The sequence below is a fragment of the Haemaphysalis longicornis genome, unplaced genomic scaffold (assembly GCF_048455015.1).
Source record: "Haemaphysalis longicornis isolate Haplotype H1 unplaced genomic scaffold, Haemaphysalis longicornis Haplotype H1 scaffold_1, whole genome shotgun sequence".
NCBI classification, from domain to species: Eukaryota; Metazoa; Arthropoda; class Arachnida; order Ixodida; family Ixodidae; genus Haemaphysalis; species Haemaphysalis longicornis.
In genome coordinates, this window is record NW_027526203.1 from 136563886 (window position 1) to 136583927 (window position 20042).

Genomic DNA, 20042 nt, shown 5'->3' on the forward strand with positions numbered 1-20042 from the left:
TCCGGAACCCACAGCGCGCGTACCTCAAACACCGCTCCCCAGAAGCAACAGCACCGGGCCACTACATTAGTTAATCGTCATACGCCACGGGGTCCGCACATTGTCATTCCAAGTAACTATTGGTTCGGCCCTCCTCTTGTTTTTTCCGCCGAATGGCAAACATTTGTTTCCTTTATGAACTTTTTGCAGTCCGCTCGCCGGTGGACCGTACACCTGCCCTACACCAATGCGTGCACCAATGGACCGTACAGCAATAAACCGTACTTTGGCCGTATTCCCTTTTAAGTTGCCTTCAACGTTGCAATTCTTCCTTCTTTTTTTTTTTTGTGCAGCAGTAGCCTAACTCCTCTGGCGTACGCGAGTGGTTGGGGGTTGAGGCGGTCACATCTCTCTCCCGCTGAGATTCCCTGGCTGGAAAGGAGGAATAGGCGAGGCCATTGACTCAGCCGATGATGAAGTTACGACCAGCGATTTTTTGTGTTGCTTTACATGCGAGGCCCCAAGCTTGCTCGGCTTCGATATGGCGCGCTTGCCACGACCACCCAGCATATCGCAGCGCCCTTGAATAGAAGGACAAGTGAAATAAACAGTTCAAATGTTACTTAGAATACAGCTACTGCGCTCCCAAATTCCTACATTATATTTTAATTAATGTCTTGGTTATTTCAGATACACATTCTTTTCTTTCGTTATTTTCTCCTCCCTCTATTTATTCTTCCTCTTTCTTATCAGGAGAGAGAGGAGTCCGGCTCCTCCCGAGATGAAATCCTGCGTATGACGCCACTGGCCGCTATTCCTCCACACTGAAGAACAGCGTGAGCAGCCAACTTTCAGCATAACATGCGGCTACATGTATGTTCGCGCAGACGCGCGCCGCCTATGCGACAAATGCCCCTCCATAGGGTCTTCAAGGCAATAAGACTGCGCGATAAGTGCAATGCGTGATTCCAGAATCCCGAGCACCGACGTGGAAGGTGCCGGCAACGATTCCGTGTCGACCATCATGTGCTGCAGAGGACACTGGATGTAGTGATTTCTACTAGAGCTCAAACTTGACGTGACAGAACTTAACGCCGCGAATGACCAAGTCCTTTTTGGCTTACCCCATATCCACGGCGCTTTCCATTTTGACTAACTTCCTCAGTAACGAGCTGCCCATCGCCCTCGTCGATTTCGAACGAGAAGTGAGTATCTTCCCAAGCCGCCGTTTTTATTCAAGTGCAACAGCCGCCTGAAACACGGCTCTTTTGCGGCTACGCTGAGCGCGCATCGGGATTGCGCGGCGGCACGTGACGCGGCCAGCTGCCAACCGGGCCGTGCGACGTACCAGCTGTGTGGGAACCCGACGCCGGCAGGCCTGACCTCGCGTCACGTCGCGTCTCGTGAGGACCCGAAAGTCGCACGCTTGTCGTCACCAAGCAGTGAGCGTCCACATTTCAGCGTCCATTGTTGGCGTGAGAAAGGATTGCGTCTGCCTCCTTTTCCTCCCAGCTGGAGGACAGGCGATACATTCCTCAATCAATGCTGCTGGTTTAAGGGGGACTCACCTGGCCACATTCCTATGAGACTTACTAATGCTTCGACCCACGGGCTTAAAACGCACCGTGTGCCAATAGAAAAAGTTTATAAGTCTATCAAAATGCTTCTAACAGCCTACTTTGATTCTTTTGGAAATTTTGCACATCTTTACTGAAATAAAGAATAAACAAAAAATGCCTTTTAGTTTAGCTACTCTTCATTAGGTGGCGCTAGCGGCCTTCCATGCGAGAGTTTTATTTTTTATTTAAGTACAGAAGAGACATATTCCCGAAATAAGCAAACTAGGCCGTTTGGAGCATCTTCGTGGATCTGCAGACCTTTTCGCCCCGGTGCACGATGGTTTTTAACCCCGATGGTCATGAAGTGGTGAGTCCCATAGGAATGTTATCAGGTGAGTCCCTCTTGCACTGGAAAAACAGTCACGACACACTCATTTGAGCTATCCGAACGCGTAATTGATCAGGGAAATAAGTAGACTACTCACTATAGTGACTTTTATGTTTCAATTACACTCTTCACGGGATCGGTGAACTTCTGGATGAGCCTATTCTTGAGGATGACATTGAAGTGTGGTATCCGGTTCCGACAAAGAAAGCAGACAACATCCTGAACATCCTCATTAAATTCAAAAGCCGTTCTAAGCATGACACAATTCGTAATAACGCAAGGAAGAGTAGAATTTTAGCTCGAGATCTCGACTGTTCCTCCGACACCTTATCGCGACGACCGCTCCAAATAACCAAATTCTTTCTCGTCGCGATAAGGTGTTCCAGTGTTGAGAAACCTGCATTGTCAACAGTGGAGTGTTTTGGTCGTGATAGTACGTCATTGGCTAGTGTGGGCACGTGGCGTGGTGGGGGAGGAGGATTCTGTGTTTGTATAAATAGTTACGTTTTTTCCAATAAATCGAGTTGAAAGTCAGCGCTAGTCCTGTCCACTTCTTTCTTATTGTGTCCCTGTTAGTTCGCGCTGTTCCCCAAGATTCAAGTACACCAACTCGCCCAACTCGCCACTCTGCTACAGTTTATTCTTTCTACAATGGGCCCTTTTCAGTGTTTTAACTTTACTTCTTCTAACCCTGCAATGTTATGTGCCCTCATAGCAGTCTGTGTCTGCCGCGCGAGAACAGCTTCATGGTACGCCAAACTGGGAACTTGTCCACCAGATGCCCGTGGGTTGTTTGGTGCCCTTGACCCATCGTCTGGTCATTCCAGAAGGGTCTGCAAGATTGTATCAGCGGAATGGCATCGACAAGCAAGGTACTACAAAGACTGCCTCCGTGTGTCCTGCGCACAACATGACTTCACTTCGCAGCAGCGGGACTTCAGCGCGTGGAGCCAGTCGTCAGTGCGTGTGACGGAATTGCTATGGTCCTCTACATTTACCCAGCTTCCGCGCAAGAAAAAGAAGCACCACACGCAAGTAGGAGAGGTGCTAGTGCTTGGGGAAGTGTCACTTGCGGACGCCTCAAGAGATCTGTTGTCCCTTGGGCCCAAATTCGGGTTCGAACCTCGGTTGCCTCCCATCGAAAAATTGGCTGCAGCGAGACGCATCTCCGAACAGGCACCTGAAGAGGAGCGACCTCGGTGCACAACTGAGTGTGTGGACACGCTGGTTAGGACTATAGGTACGCATTGTAGGCTTTCAAGTTTGCGTGGCGTGATTGACGACCTAGTGGCTGAGAACTTAAGGGTTGTTGTCTCTGACAAAGAAGGCTGTTTCGTCGCGATGCCTCATGAAATGTTTGCACATAAGGCTAGTGAAGCGCTAGATAAGAATTTTGTTCCAGTATCAGAGAATGCGGTAAAAGTAAAGCAGAAGGCCTTGGGCCTGCTTGACAGCCTGAATTTAGTGTCGCTAGCTGGTCAAGTGAAGAAAGAAAAAAGGTTGCTACTTGAAGCCTTTTTTTCCGCAAAAACCCACAAAATAGGAATACCGTTCCGCACTATTGTCTCCGAGGCTGGGGCGTGGCTGTTGCCTCGTTCCTTCAAAAGCACTTGTCGTCGCTGTGTTTTCACGACCCCTTTTTGGTGCGCAACTCTGAGGCAATTCCCCGGTTCCTGAAGGAACGAAGGATGGGAGGTTTCAAGGCTATTAGCCTCGACGTGGTCGATCTTTATTACTCCTTACCGCATGATAAGTTGCTTAAAGCAGTTAAGTCATGCATACAGGATGATAATGATGAAATTCGCTTTAGGAATGACTGCGGGGTTTCTGTGGAATCCTTTTTAGAACTCCTGTCGATGTACTTGAGGGCCACTGTTGTAGCCTGGGGAGATAAACAACTAATCCAGCGTAACGGTGTTTGTATTGGTTCCAAGATAGCTCCTGTCTTAAGTAACATTTTTCTTGCCGCTGTAGACAGAGAGGTGCAAAGTGCCTTGCGGGGAATGGTTGAAGCGGTCTTTCGTTTTGTTGATGACTATTTGGTGTTTCTGCCGGGGATCAAGGTTAGCCAACGTGGTATGGATGTGTTAAAGGTTTTCACTGAAAATGGAGGAGGTCTACAGTTCACCCTGGAATTACCTAGCAATGATGAACTCCAGTTTCTTGACTTACGGCTTCGCTTTAAGTCAGATCATGTGTGTTTCCTGTATAAGCCAAGGTAAAAAAAACCACTGTTGAATTACAATTCAGGACACTCGAAGCTCATAAAGAACGGAATAGCCTTATCCTGCTTACGGGCGTCATTGACACGTTCCTGTTCTGATTCAGTCTGTGAGGCTTTTCTTGGTCAGGTTTCTAGGCTTAAAGAGGCAGGTTTTCCTGGCACCACACTCAGGATGACGGCAGATAAACTGGTAAGGCTGCTAAAAAAGCAGGGAGGTGCTAGAGAGGCTGGGTCCTCAAGGGAAAGGAGCAAAAAGTTTGCTGTTTTGCCCTACGTACATAGGATGTCGCACGGGGTGAAAAAGGTAGCAGCATGGTTTGGGGTGGACGTAGTGTTTTCTTCACCGGTTAAATTAAATAGCGTTTGTCCGGCCGTCCAGCGGCGTGCTGAAGATGAGCTGGGAAAGAAGAAAAGTTCGTGTGTAGTGAATCATGTATCACCCTTTGTACCGTGCTCTGTGGCTGTTGTTTACAAGATTCCTTTATCTTGCGGAAAAGTTTATATTGGTCAGACAGGTCGCTGCTTAAACGTTCGATTATTGGAGCATCGCAACAAGCTTAAAAAAGATGATTACGCACGTCTGGCCGAACATTGCCGCACGTGTAAGCACCAATGCTATCCGCTTTTCCGCGAGACTGATATCCTGTTTAAGCATAAAGACAGGCGTACCAGAGACTTGATGGAATCATACTACATCAGAAAGTGGGGGAGTGATTGTATCAGTGAAACATCAGTTGTCCTGCACGGAAAAGAATTTGGTTATTTGGAGCGGTCGTCGCGATAAGGTGTTCCAGTGTTGAGAAAGCTGCATTGTCAACAGTGGAGTGTTTTGGTCGTGACAGTATGTCATTGGCTGGTGTGGGCACGTGGCGTGGTGGGGGAGGAGGATTATGTGTTTGTATAAATAGTTACGTCTTTTCCAATAAATCGAGTTGAAAGTCAGCGCTAGTCCTGTCCACTTCTTTCTTATTGTGTCCCTGTTAGTTCGCGCTGTTCCCCAAGATGCAAGTACACCAACTCGCCCAACTCGCCTCTCTGCTACATTTTTGTGCCATGCACAACAAACTGCAGTCTGTGCAAAAAAGCCGGAAACTGTTACTCAAGCCTTTATTGACTGTTGGGACCCAGTGTTACACTAGGACATCATCCAACGTACGTGAAAGGACTTACCCATAACACCGTACGGAATTCGGTTCCTACCGGTGAAAAATGAGGGCGGTGTGCCGTACGATTTTATCATGGTCCTCAGTCTTCATAGCATATGGAGGACGAGAATGGCATTGAGGAATGCGTACATAAATGCCCGGCCTGCCGGGGAAAACTTCATCGAAAGCGCACAGCCTATACCGGCAGTGCATCATGCAGAGGATGAACCTCCTAGGTGGTTGCCTGTGCTTGACGATTTAGTGTGTCTTAGAAAGTTTTAAAGCCACTGAGTCAGCCAAGCAGGTTTCACTGAATTTAACAATATGAGATGATGTGTGATGTTCTGTAAAAATCTCTAAACACCAAGCCACTCCGCGCGACGGAAGTTTCAGTAGAAAATGTGTGTTGAAGTGTTCAGCGTGCAGTGCTGTGTACAACGCGACAGATTCATTGCAACTGATGTCCGAGTTTCCATCCGTGCAAGCGAACGTGACAGCGATTTGTGCTTTTCGCTTTGCTAACCGTAGGGACTATTGCTCAGTTCGATTCTAAGCAGAGCCACACAACCATAACTTTTTCTGGTAAAAAACAATGAACTTGTCGCCTAGTTGAGACAGGTGGCTGGGTGATCGGATGACTAATTTCTTTCAGCACAAATATGCGCAAACTAAGTATTTTCTTAGTGTTCGCTACACATGTTAAGTGATCTAGGTATCCTATGTTAAAGCGGTCGTCTGTGTTATCGTCAGAATAGGGAAACAGACCATATTCGCCTGCATAGGCGAAACCAAATTCGGTTTGCTTAGCCTGAATTCTTCAATTTAGCGTGGCTACACGATAGGGACAGGGAAATACAGCCCGGTTTTACAGCAGTCGCAGCATCGTCATAGCTTACAGCAGATACACAAGGTAGTTATGTAACGAGGGCAAAAGATAACTTTAACACGCTTAGCTTTAGCGAGCATTTTTAATTTGCAGTTGTCATCAGCAACTAATGCGTTTTTCTCGTCTGTTAAATATATACATATCCATTACGCTTGGGGATCAACGTTTGCTACTGTCACTAATATGTGTGTTATTGTTGACGCGCTTGAAATCTTTCTTTGGCCGTTACTACCTCGCGCAAATCCTATGTAACAAAGCGTATTATCATAATAACCTCACCGAGAAGCGTTTGTCCATCGCATTTCGCCGCTTCTTGCCATTTCCCGCCGCTAAATTAACCCTAGGCGCTTATCTTATAATTAACATCGATATTTTTTTCCCGTGGCACTAGGTTAAGGACAACGCTGACTGCAATGGCTTGTGTTTTGGAAATCTAAAACTGTCCACAGACACATGCGAGAAATGGCAACGGCGACGCCATTACCGGGCATTAACGACGCAGCAAAGGGACTAAATGTTACGTTTCAGCTTCCCGTTACTCCTTAAAAATCGGCGGGGACGAACATTTAGTGCGCATTTGTGCACACGGCACACACTCTGCCACAATTACTCCACTTGAAGATGAACAGTTGCCCGCGAAGACTAATGGCCGTATTTTAGTCCCTCTTTTGCTCCCTTTTGCCCAGGAGTGTAGGCACGCGCTGAAATATCTGCGCCAGACCTTGGAAAACGCGACGCACTGCACCCCGCGCCTCGTCTCCGGCCGTCGCGAGGCGGCGCACGGCAGCGCAAGCGCATGGAACCCATCGTGCAAGCGCGTGCGTGTGGTTACCGCTTTCTGAGCGCGTTGCTGCTCTTCGTACCTTTCGTGAAAAGCCTGACGTAGCAGCCTTCAAAGCGTGCAGGTCGTGCAAGGATTCCTTCCTTCGCGGTGCCGTTCCGCGGCTCTGTACGAGAAACGAATACGTGTGTACACCCAATCATCTTCGCAGAGAGAAATTGCCGAACTTGTTTTCGCTCTCTCGTATCTCGTCTTTCCTCGCGCTGTTGCAACTCTGCCCTCCACCCAGGAGTTGTATTCTATCAGCGTTTGTGATTCGGTAGCCCCTTAGCTTCTCGGACAAGCACAAGGGTGCGCATGCGAAGCTACAAAGGCACTTGCTGTACAGACTGTTCAAGCGTATGTGATGGATATTAACGCGACAGCCGTATTAGAACGAAATCTGTTTTAGTGGAACCAATGGCGTCCTGTCAAAAAACTAACGCATTTTCCCATAGACCAGTTGGTCGACAGAAAAGCTCTTATAAGGTCTCCCGACACACGGCGCGTGCGTGAAACCCGGCTTCCGTTGTGTCGAAACGGTGAGTTGAAAATCGCGAAGAACGAACGGTTCCATACAAGACGATGCACGCATCGGTCACGAAGAAGGGGTGTATACCTTTATTTCATCACATCAACCACGTATCGGTATACATTTAGGTTATCCGTAGATGCGTTTACTTCGTGTGCCGCAAAAAATCCTCGCGTGGGTTCGTACTTCGTTTGCGATTTGGGTCTTTGAAAGTTTGAGGATCGATTTGACGCACTTTTAGTGAACGTTTTGACGCAGTTTCGATATGAAAAAGCTTTCGCGCTTCCCTCCCCTTTCTCTGGGCAGGGATGGTAAAGGTGGTTTTTTTTTGTTGTTTTTTTTTGTTTTTTTTTTAGTTCGTCTACTTCGGACGGCAAAGCACGGACATATTTTGTGAGCTCGGCGTTCATCGGCGTCATAAATACACAAAACAGTAGCAAATGCGCCAAAAAAAGCAGCAATCGGCGCGGCAGTAGGCGATGAGCAGAACAAGCTGCGAACATGGCGCAACAAACCTGCCTAGGAAACGGCGATTGGAAGTGGTCCAGCCCCTGCTGCCAAGTGCTGGAACCCAGAGGGTTCCTTCATTTTGTAGCTACCTGGGGCTGGAATGCGATCACCTGGGCCCAGCTGAAGCGAAGTCTCGGCAACCGCTGCGCCAGGTTTTCTTATCGCGCGTCGGTAGCAGCGACTGATGAGGCCCCAGGACGGACCCTGCGTAGTAAACGGAGATTTTCGCTAGAACCGACGCACACAAGCACACTTTTTCCCCCGAAGAGTGTCCGAATGGAATTCTTGGCCCCGAAAGATTTTTTTGAATCCGCTGATTTTATGACAGAACTCGAGTTTCACATTGTGAACTTCGATGGTTGACTATGGTCTTCGTGTTCTCTCGATTATTGTTGTTGTTGATCTTCGTTATATTGCATGTATCTTGTGTAGCCCCTCCTTCAAGGGCCATATTACTGGCCCGCAGTATTGGTAAATAAATAAATAAATTATATGTGGACGAGCTGCAACCCCTGCTCCCTACAATCTTGCTACTAAATTGGTTACAACATGTAAAAGCGGCTATAAACCTCAGTTTACGAAATGCGTTATCATTGCCGCTAAGATCCGAGGTTTAAAAAAATTAACCACACAATAAACATCATTCCAGTGCCTTGGAACAAAACCAAATAGTGTGGGGTACAAGGCAGAGTCGGAAGAGGAAGTTCATGCCAATATAACTGACATCGAATCGGATAATAGAGTGATTTGTGATAGATGCAGTGGTAGTTTACAATTGGTAGTTCACACAGAGCGAGAGCTATTGGTTAAAAGTCTGCCATAAAAATGGGTGTGTAGTGCGGGATTCGTAACAAATAACTCAAATCTAGAGAATGTGAAAAAATACCAATTCCAGCTTTTTCGCCTTTTTGAGATGCATCTGTATAAATCACAGACGAATTAGGATATTTCGATAGGTACTCATTTAAAACAGCGGTCGATAGAGAGCGTGGGAGAAGTTTTGCAGCCGAAGGGAAGGGTAACTAAATTCGCGTAAACGCACCCAGCGTCGTCGAAACGTGGCTCGGGAACACCAGACTTTAATCTGAAAAAGTAACCACACGATGTCGGCGGGACCCTTCAGTGTCCCTTTAAGGGCCCCGCGGCACCGAAGGAGAAGGAAGTAAAAGAGAGTGGAGTGGGCGGTCGGCGCTACTGTAGCTACTCTTGGGGCCGCGGGTCCTTCATCTATCGTACCTCGCGTTTGTGAAAGGTTGAGTTTCATAAGCCTGATTATGCACTGACAAGGATGATGATGATGGTGACCCCATCAAAATGTTACGCTCGTCGTACCCCAGGGGAATCGGCAACGGCCAAGGGATTTACTTCGTTTCGTACTGGAGCACGTTAATTAGAGTGCTGCAAAAGAAAGGAGACGGCCTTATAGGCGAACTACTGTTTTCGTTCACCCATATTTCGGCTTGCCACGCGTCGCAGCGCCACCGACAGCAGCGTCGCCAGGCGGCCGTAGAGGAACCTTTTCCCCTCGGGATACTGCGAACCACGTCATCACAGCCTGCCATGCAATGTGGAGTGCAGACCGACGCGAGCCACGTCTGTCCATCGCCTCGCTGCCTTCCAGTCAGCGTCGCCTGGCACACTGGTGAGTGATGGTCGTCCTCGCTCCACCCCCGTATTATCCGCCTGTACATATGTTCTAGCTGATTCTTCGAAAGAACAACAGCCGATTCGCCTTGTACCGATCTCGCAGCGAACGCAGGCAGGCATCATTCGCCAGATCTGGAGAGCAAAGACTTCGCAGCTATGGTGTCTACCGCTACCGCAGCATTGGGTTAATGCTTGTTGCCTTTTTATATTGTAAGGCAGCAGCTGAAAAGAAGAAAAAAACCTTATTGGCAACCACAAATGCCGCTTTCATGTGTATGCGATCGACGTTCGCAGCTTCTGCACGCGACGGAAGATCCGCGGTCTTATTTTTTAATTTTTTTGCTCGAACGCTCTAGCGCTGACAGCTCGAGCACGAGAGTTATTCTTTTCTTCTCTTTCTGTCGTTGGAACGGCCGCATCGTCATCGCCTCATCTCTCGTGCAGCGGCGTCCTCTTCGTGTTCGGCTTCTGGCGATGCGGCCTCCCCCGCTGCCCCATCGGTAGCCGACGTGAGACAGGTCCAGCTCTCTGGGCGGGGGCTGTACCGGTGGTCGTTCCGCCTTACTCGTCTCGAGCTGCCGCCCCAACGGTGGCTGCCGTCGGAAAGACGTCCGGAGCCCGCCATGAAGGTAGAGGTATAAAAGCTGTAGGCACCCCATACGGGGCTGTGGCCTGAGCCCGCAATTTTCGACTACTCGAGGATTGGCTATGAGGCGTTGCGCTTTGAACCGTTTCTTTTCCAGCTGCCAACACGTATCGAGAAACGCTGGCGCGATGTACTGGCGCGAATGCAAACGTTAAAACAAAATTGGAAAACGTCATTTGCATATCACCACACTGACCCGATCGAGAGACGCCGCTTCGGTGACTATAAAAGCAGTTAATTTGGACATCTTTCATTGCCTTGTTCTTCACTGAAGTATAATGCATGGTGCACAAAACCGGATTTAGAGAAGCGATGTAGTGGATCTCCAAACGTGAACACATGCAGATAGGACGGAATAAGTGCGCTCACTCACATCTGGGACGTTGTCGCATAGGCATCAATACCTGACCGACCGGGTGACAACGTGAAGCATTTCTCTTTCGTCGCTTATTCCGCAGCTGCCCGAGGCCATAGCGGCAGCCAGCGCAGGCCCTCTCGAGCGCCTCCTGCACGACTTCGTCGAAGCGGAGCCGCGCCTCCAGCCCCAACGGCTTGTGGCCAAGGGGGAGCAGTTTGGAGGGCCTGCAGTTCCGGACTGCTGGATTGCCTACCACCTCCGGGTGCTGAACCGCACTTTGGAGCACGTCTTCCTGGGGAACCGGGAGGACGGTCCGGGAGTGATGACTCTCGGGACGGGCTGCCCTTGGGGGCCGAGGCGGACAGCTCGATTTTCGACGCAGCCTTCGTCTTCGACTGGCTCCTGTAACACCATCGAGCGCACGCCGAAACTCGACAGCAAGGCAATCAACGGCAACCTCGCTGCATTAAAGAGCTCAATTTGTCAAACTTCGGTTCGTGCTGCGTTCCGTTTAGACCGCCTCAAAGACATATTTTCCATTTTGTATCCTGACTCTAAAGCACTTGCCGGGCGAACAGCCCCCTAACGAAAGCAGCGTGGCAAAATAATGCGTCAGCCGGAGCTCGCAGGCCGTCTTTAGCCACAATGCATTTGCCCCGCTAAAGCCGAGGACAATGCGGATATTTGCGGGTAAGTTTAAGTTAAATAATCCTGGATGTAACCAACCTCCGTGTAACGAATTTCTGGATTGCCACCCCCAAAAGAAGCCCATGTGTTTCTGACGTCTACCTAACGAAGACATTGCGGCGGTTAACCTTGATGTAACGAAGTCGTTAACCTGATCACTAATTATTTTTGCCTTTTCTGAAACATCGGCTGGAGAAATTCACCAGTTTAGCGTATTCCAGCCATACTGTTAGAAGCCAGCAGCTACGAAAACGTCTAGAATCGCCTCAAAACCAAATTTTTCATGATGATGATAAACAGAGTGTTCGCGCCACCCGTGGCTAATGTAGCAGCAACTTCTGGTTTTGCTTGTATAACGTGAACCACAAACCAGGTAGTAGGAGTAATTGCACTTCACTTTTTTTTTTCATGCCCATCGCCAACTACCGTGCGTTTTTACGTGTGCATGCGCAGCTTTCCCGCTCATGGCCGTCCTTTGAACAGTGATTACTATGAAAGTTTTTAGCGAAATGCAGAGTTCTTTTCTAAGCTAATATTTGAGGTGAAAACTTGCTTTGTGCACAGTTTCAAGTCGCGCACGTTGTGCGGCTAGGTTCCTGAGCCATGGAAAGCATCCCATAGAAATGCATGGGGAATAGGATGTGACAGCGAATTATACAGAAAATATTCAGAATGCTGGAAAGTTCTTCCAGAGTTTTGATCTTCACGTTGACTTTTGGCTTTATGCCAAATATCACTTTCCTGAAGTCGTTTTGCTAGGTTCCTGAGAAGTTGGAATTTTAAGCGAGAAAGCTGGGTAGGAGTGCGGTGTCGGTTCGAGACAAGTTTTGAGGAGCTATGCCTGACTGTCGCCATGTGGTCACGCGTCTCTGCTGCTATCTGTGGTGTCGATTCGACAGTGAGGAGTTCGGCTGTCAGGAAGCGAAATATTTTGTCTTTTCAAGATAACCTCGCAATTTTGAATGCCACCTTCGCTGGCGAGAAACATTGTCGCCGCCCTGTACAGTATCCCAGCCATAGGCGCCAACTACGAGGGGGCAGCGGGGCGCGTTCCCCCCCTTCCCCCCCTCTGAGTTTCTTCGGAGGGGGCGACGCCCCCACCGGGAAAGTTCGTGTGCACCCGTGGCTTAGCCAGGGGGAAGCGGGGGGGGGGGGGGGGGGGGGTTACCGCGCTTAGGCCACCCACACCACCGACATTTTTTCCGGTCGGCGCCGTGATCCCTATTATGCGCGGAACGTCGCGTGTAAACAAAGGCGCGTATCCATCCAAAGTATCGCTATTAGAAACCTTCATATGCTTGTCCAACGCCCGGACGCTTTCATAGAACGAATTGCCCAAACGATGGCAACCTCGGGTAAGCTAAGCGGGGGACGCAGAACGCGTGCGTTGTCCTTTTGTATACACCATGTCTTGCCCGACACTCAAATTCGTGGCGACATGTCGCCGATGTTGCCACGCTGAGAATAATTGGCCGGTCGGGTCGTTGTCCGCCGGAAAAGCGCCTTCCCTCTCCACACACGGAATTCAATCAAACAATAGTTGTTCAAATCTCCCGACCTCCGGAGGCGAGCCCTGCCCAGCTTATGCCCGTTCGACCAGCTTCGGCTGGTGGAGCGGGCTGTAGCAGCTGGCAAGGTATATGTGGTGCTGGACTAAACACTTCATCTCCTGGAGACAACAATAACGATGTTCATCCTCCTCCTCCGGAAAGGAAAACCGCGCAGACTTCAACGCAGCAAGAATGGTGAATTCTTCACGCTGTGGCGGGGGAAGCAAGGAGTGGTCTGCAGTAATTGGCAGCCGAAAAAGTGGGATCGCCGGCAATTGATGGGTGAAGGAAAGGGAGCCTGCCTGGCAGAACCGCGTGAAGCACAGCGGCGGCAACAGACATCCAAGACACCTTCAAGGTGGCTGAAGAAAACGGTGAGTCATGGCTGAAGAAAACGGTGAGTCATACTGGGCAAAATGCGTGCTTTAGATGAATGGACCTCTCCCCGTATGTAAACACTGTGATGTCACGAAGCGCACGTGCGCGACGGGTGGCGCCTCCTGGCGGCCGCGAAGTGCGATGGCGGTTGGCAGAACGCGCCTGCGCCGACGGCCCGGCCTGGCCGCGCGGCGCCCGAAAGGAACGATGTTCCGTTGGTTCGGGCCATCACTGGCCGCCTGCATTGCAAGTGGGGTCTAGCTATCCTAGCTGTGGCCGTCGCACCTCCATGTAGCTTTCCGCATCTACAACCTCCGCAACACTTTCATTTACCGTAAGGTCAACTGAAGGGCGACGCTTTCGGATAATCAGTGCGCCAGTGCGCGACAGAACAGCCTAAACGAGTCATTCTGAAGGTTGGTGCTGTTGTGACGCATTCCAAGGATGTTTTTTTAAGATTCTTTGTGTTCGGACACATACCAAGGAAAGCTCATTCATTGTTGCTTTCGAGGTCCGCTTAAGCTAAGCGCGGTGCCTCAGGCAGCGTATGCGCTCCCTGTTCTTGGTCCCTTTGCGTCGAGACAGTGGCGTACACACGATGATTTCATGCCGAGGGGAAAAAGGAAAGGTAAAGCATGAAAGAATTGAAAAGTAAAATAAGCAGCAACGAAACAAAAATATGAAGAGCAAAATCCAAAAATTATTCCAATAAAAATATCGCGATAATGTCATTCTCTACGTGATTGACCGATTGTTTTGTTACCTTTTTCCCCAGTGAAATCGCGGAATGGTTCATCGTCATTGTGAGAGTAACATAGCAGCCACATATGGTTAGTCCGTATAGCTTGCGACAGCGCACTTAAATAATTTTCGGTAGTCATTATTTCATGGTAGTTAAAGTTAGTGTCCTTGTACGCCCGCTGCATACGCCAGCGTCGGGAGGCCGCAACAAAAGAATACATTCACTGAGTTTGTTCGCTTAGGGCAAACACATTTTTCGAGTTTTTTTGAGTCGCGTGAGCGGCCCATCTCGCGCCGAAGGCACGATGCTACATGTGAGCACTGGAAGCATCTCTGTTTTGCCGCATCCTCAAGGCACAATATAATTGATCAAGGTAAAGATTTATTGCCCTTACAAGCAATGAATTTCGTTCGTCTTGAACAGATCCCCCCATAAGACCAAACTTGCCGATGTCGATCTGGCGGATGGCGGCTATCGCGGATCCCTCGTCGAAACATTTATTTCGCGTCGCCTAAGAAGCGTAGGCATTCATTGTGTTTTTAATACACTACTCTACCTCCCCAAACCTTACAATATTTCGCAGCAAAAAAATTTCCCCCTGCCCCCCACCCCCGGCACTATTTCACTTCACCAAATTTCTGCTGGTGCTGCATGATAGCAGATGGTTGGTAAACAGCAGCATTTCATGGCACGAATCAGCGCGGACTGCCAATGTAGACGGTATGACTGCGCTTTGGAGAGCAGCTGAAGTTGGAGAATGGGAAATCTTGCTATGAGTAAGAGCAGACCATGTCGCTGCTTTGGATGCCAGCCTCTTCGGCATATAGCGCGTATCCACAATACACGCCGAATTTACCTCTTTGGTGACTCCGAAAAGTCTGATGCCGCTGATTCTGCTCGCAATATTTGCGTAGATGAGAGCACAGCAGCCCACCGGCATCAGAAAAGCCAACACGTAAACAAAAACTCCACTTTTGCGCGCGTCTAACGCAGCATCACCAGCTGCATGCGCGCCGCGCGCCGGTCCGAATGTTTTGCCAACCACCCTCCCGGCCACACCGAGCACGTGCGCTCGCCGTGACGTCACGGCCGCTGCGTGACGTACCCCGGGCGAGGTCCGTTGTTGTATCTAATAGAGACCTAGCCCATCATTTCTGCAATATTTCATTTATGTCGCCGTGTAGAATCAATACTAATTAGATATTTATAGTACTCTGCTCCTCACGGTTCTCACGTAACTAACTCTAAGTCCTTAAAACTTACTCGTGCCTTATACTATCGGTGAACTTTGAACGGTCACTTCTCAATGGTTGCGTGCCCGCAGAGTGAAAGTTCCGGAAGGTGAAGGTGATTGCACTTCATACCAAGGCTGCTTCCCAGCTCACTGTGCAATATGGTAGAGCACATCACCATTTCGAATCTTGTTAACTTCCTTGAACCTCTTTCGGTTTTTTTTTCCACCAGTCCAAAACAGTTTCCACAAAACACACTCTTATGGGATACAACTGACATCTTTCACGCATAAACTGAACGCCGTAATTTAACACTTCAAAAAGTGACCGTATATCCTTCGACTTCTCCAAAGCGTTCGATGAGGTTTTTTTAATTCAGTTGGATTCAGTTTATTTTACAACAATGGTGCAGGAAGACCAGGAAAAAAAGCTGCTGGAACAGCTTCAAGGGCACTGTCATCGCCTCCTGTATTTTTTCAATGGCAAACGCATCGCCCGCTTCACAGTGGGAGTGAGTGGGATGCGTGTCTCGCCACATGTGGCAAGGTGAGGCCCCGAGCTTAACCGGGAGCCCACGAGCGCAACCGAGTTCGAGGTTGCCAAGGCTCCCGATGTTCGAGATTGCCGAAGTAGAGGCGCTCTGGCACTCGATACAAAACGCAGCGCCACGGCGGAGCACGGTTCGCCAACGTTGCCGCTTTCCAACACGCGTCGCCCCAAGATCACGGGACTAAAGCTCTGGGAAGGCTAGCAATTGGGCGAAAGTGGCCGATTCGACATCTTAAAAAAGCGCACAGACTGGGACAGAAGAAGAGACAGTTCCACGGGACGAGCGCCCGTGTCACTGTCTCTTCTTCTGACCCCGTGTGTACGTTTTTTAACACGAGAGTGTTTTGTTCCGGGATACACGGATATTTCAGTCACGTCATATCCGTCACCGAAATGACGCCATTACAACGAAGCAAGCGGCCTGTAAAGGGTGCACCCCAGCACATAGGGTCTTCTAGCGGGGAAGCAACCTTTAGTACTGAAGAGTATGTTATACTTAGGGTTGTTCGTTTTCGGGTTTTATATTTTAACACGAAAGTGTTTTATGCCGGGATACACCAAGATTTTACTGATGTCATATCCGCCACGGAAATGACGCCAGTACACCTGTCCCGAAGCGACCCGCCAACAGGGCTTCGCTCGCCAAGCACACCCTCAAGACAGCCGCCAACCCGCAAATCATGCTCAGCTGCAGATTTCGCTGCACATTTCACTTTTGTGTTTTACCGATTCCTATGACAGAGGGATCAACCACAGTTTTTACCATGTCGAAGAGACAGTGCCACGGGACGAGCGCCCGTGCCACTGTCGCTTCTTCTGTTCCCATCTGTGCGCTTTTTTACCATGTCGAAGTGGTATCACCAACTAGCCCAAATTCATGCGCTGAATAGAGTGGCAGGAGTAGAAGAGTTGGCCGCTCAGGGTTGCGTCATGTCCCTGACGCAGGTGTCATGACACAGGGTTACGGAGGTTCACGCAGGGGATCAAGACATGACCCCTGCGTCCTGTCTCGTTCGATTACGCGGACGATACATGGCGTCAGAAGTGGCTAGTCAAACCCACGATTTCAACGGAGGACGGCGATGACGGGAACAGCCGTGGACATCATCAAGCCACCGGACCCGTAGCGCATCTCAGGAGACACAGGCGAAAACTGGGAGCTGTTCATTCAGAGGTGTGAACTTTTCTTGACCGCATCCGACCCACCTGAAAAACCTCGATCGGCAGGGACGAAGACAGTTTTCTCCTGAGTGTAGCCGGCGGAGAAGCGCTCGAAGTTTTCAAAACCTTTACGTCCGCCGACGGCGACAGCAAAGAGGACTACGCAACGGTTGTGAAGAAGTTTAAGGAATACTGCGCCACCCAGTACAGCGAAGTACACGAGCGCTACGTTTTTTGGGAAAATGTGTCAAACCCCGGATGAGCCCCTGGAACACTTTCGCGAGACTTGAAAAAGCAGACCCGTGAGTGCAACTTTGGCACACTAACATATTCACTGATCCGGGATCAACTCGGTTTAGAATAACCGATGATAAAACCCGTGAAAAGCTGCCTGGTGGCAACAATTTTATCTTAGAAAACGCAGAGCAAGTTTGTAAGGCATCGGCGGCAACAGCGGCTCACCGAGGCTTACGGAAAAGTCAGCAACATCACGTAAACGGTGTGCGGAAGACAAAGCAAAGTCCAGGCGAAAATCGACGAGGCAACCGTAAATGCAAAAAGTGCGCGCGCACGCAGGGACGGACAAGCCTAAGATGCCTTACGAAAAAACCACTTCACCGTATACGTTGCAGAAACGCTGACGAGGTGAAAGGTCATGAAGACAACTTTGAAGTGTTCGATATGTCCGTAAGAAGATTGACAAGTCAACGTGATTGGGTCGTTCAGGCGCAAGTACAAGACGCCCCAGTCTCGCTGAAGATTGACACAGGATCACAAGCAAATTTGCTGCCCTTCGTAGTGACCAACAGGATGCATCGGAGTCCAGCATTGAAGCCCAGCTGCGCAGTGATTCGCTAATATGTCGGCAGTGTAATCAAACATGCAGGGATGACGCGAATAGAGGTGACATTGGATGAACACACCGCTGCACTTGACTTTTTCGTGGTGCACAAAAGGCAGGCCATCTTGGTTTGAAGGTGAGCGACCATGGCAACTCGGATTGATCCCGCACGAACATTCCAGTGTCTCGTACAAGCTCTGAAGGAATCATCAGCGACTTCTGCCACTTGTTCGCCGGCACGGGTTGTGTCAAACGTGTCTGCAAGCTGGTCCTCAACAAGGGAACCGTGCCAGTGGTCCAACCAACTTGACGCGTACCCCTGACTCTCAGACGCCCCTCAAAGAACTAGAGCGCATGGAACGGGGCCACATCATCACAAAAGTCGACGAACCGACGGACTGGCGAGTCCACTTGTAATTGCTCAAAAAAAAAATACTGGAAGCTGCGCATTTGCATAAACCCAATAAAAGTAAATCAATGCCTGAAACGAGAGCACTACGAGATGCCTAGACGAGAGGACACAGAAGCTGAGTCGAGTGGAAGCAACTGTGCACTGACCTCAGCAGGCACCCCGTACATTCAGTTTTTGACGCCGCGAAAGCCACTAAAGTATCGTGCGAAGCATCACAGAACGGAATCGGAGCAGCGCTGCTCCAGTACAACATTGAGGTATTGAAGCCGGTCGTCTATGCCGCCCGTGTGCTAACTGAATCCGAGCAGCGTTATTCGCAAATTGAAAAGAAAGCGATGGCTTGCGTTTATGGCTGCGAACGCTTTCACCACTTCATGTATGGCCGAAAGGCTATCGTGGAGACCAACCATCGCCCCTTGCTCGCTATCGCCCAGAAACCCATTGATGGAATGCCGCTCCGCCTGCAACGATTCTTTCTGCGAATGATGCTTTATAACATAGAAATGCGATTCGTTCCAGGAAAACAGTTGCGACTGGTCGACATGCTGTCAGAGGCGCCCACCTCAAGTTATGCCGGTGACGTCGGGAGCGATGACGTGGAAGTGCACGCCGTAAGTGCAATTGCCTTCCTCGTCACTGATGACACATGGAAGCAACTGGCCGCAGGAACCAGTCGGGACCACGTGGGCGGCACGCATGAGTCAAAGGGGCGCTGTAGAATTTAGAATACACACTGCGCATAGAGGAACAACTGGGGTCGTTTTCTTCACTATTGACGCAGGTGAAGGGTGTTCTCTTGAAAAGCTGTAAAGTGGTAATTCATGAGCGTTTGAGAAGGGATACCTCAGAAAAAAATCACGAAGGACACATGGGTATCAACAAATGCAAAGAAGACGGTTTGTCTTTTGGCCTGGAATTAACGCCTACATTTCTGCATTCGTGCAGAAATGTGGAGTTTGTAAAGAGTACGCTTACACGCAGCCGTAAGAACTTTATTTATGCGCCCTGTGCTTAAGATGCGGTGGCAGAAAGTTGGAATGGATATCTTTGAGTGCGGCGGACGGTCGTGCCTCAGCGTATACGACGCCCTGTCGAATTATCCGTAGGTGCAGGAGTTATGTGATACACCGGTGAGCTCGGTCATTCAAGCAACCAGCGCCATATTTTCTAGGTATGGTATACCACTGGAAGTCCAGACAGATAATAGCCCTCAATTTTCGTGTCACAACTTCACGTCCTTTTCAAGGGTATATGACTTTAGACACGTCATATCTAGCCCAGGATGTCAGCAATCGAATGATTTGGCCGAGAAAGGCGTCCAAGTTATCAAGAGAATTCTGAAGAAAAAAAAAACATGAAGCAAAGCAAGATTCCTGGCTTGGTCTCTTGCTTACAGGACAACGCATGGCCCCAGCGGAGATATTGCAAGGCAGAAGAATGCGCAACACCTTGCCGGACATGGAGACTGGACCGGACCACTCCATCGTGAAACTCTCCCAGACCAACCGCCCTGGAAGTCCAGGGGTCATAGGGGCATCCCAGGTCCTACGACGTCATGACAGAAGGGCGGCCGCAGCTGCGACGGAATCGTCCACATTTGGTACACCATGGAGGCCTTAAGTCCAGACCTTCCCGACAACAGTGAGGACGACGTGCCGTCTGCTACGGCGCACGACGTTTTAGTCGCATTGCCGCTGTCTATGCCCATGGCGCCGAGCCCGGGCACAGCAGCTACGCAAGTTTCAAGAAGATCGCATCGACAACGCAACGCGCCGAAACGCCTCTAGCTTACAACG

General features: G+C 49.7%; 2 protein-coding genes across 7 annotated transcripts in view; one reads left to right on the plus strand and one right to left on the minus strand.

The window, feature by feature from the left end:
* Nucleotides 1-20042, minus strand: part of LOC144180620 (uncharacterized) — a 293036-nt gene that overhangs the window by 153433 nt on the left and 119561 nt on the right. For 3 of the 6 annotated variants that reach the window (XM_077708962.1, XM_077708942.1, XM_077708938.1), the window contains exon 2: nt 8049-8247. The exons of 2 other annotated variants lie outside the window; for them this stretch is intronic. The gene's annotated coding sequence lies outside the window, so the exon portion shown is untranslated. The remainder of the gene's footprint in view (nt 1-8048; nt 8248-20042) is intronic. One more of the 6 variants, XM_077708948.1, reaches the window with a different exon arrangement.
* Nucleotides 1261-11310, plus strand: LOC144180662 (uncharacterized). The gene is made up of 4 exons (XM_077708969.1): nt 1261-1421; nt 9520-9685; nt 10135-10319; nt 10795-11310. Exons 2-4 carry the CDS (start codon nt 9604-9606, stop codon nt 11278-11280), a joined length of 753 nt encoding a protein of 250 aa, XP_077565095.1. The 5' UTR covers nt 1261-1421; nt 9520-9603; the 3' UTR covers nt 11281-11310.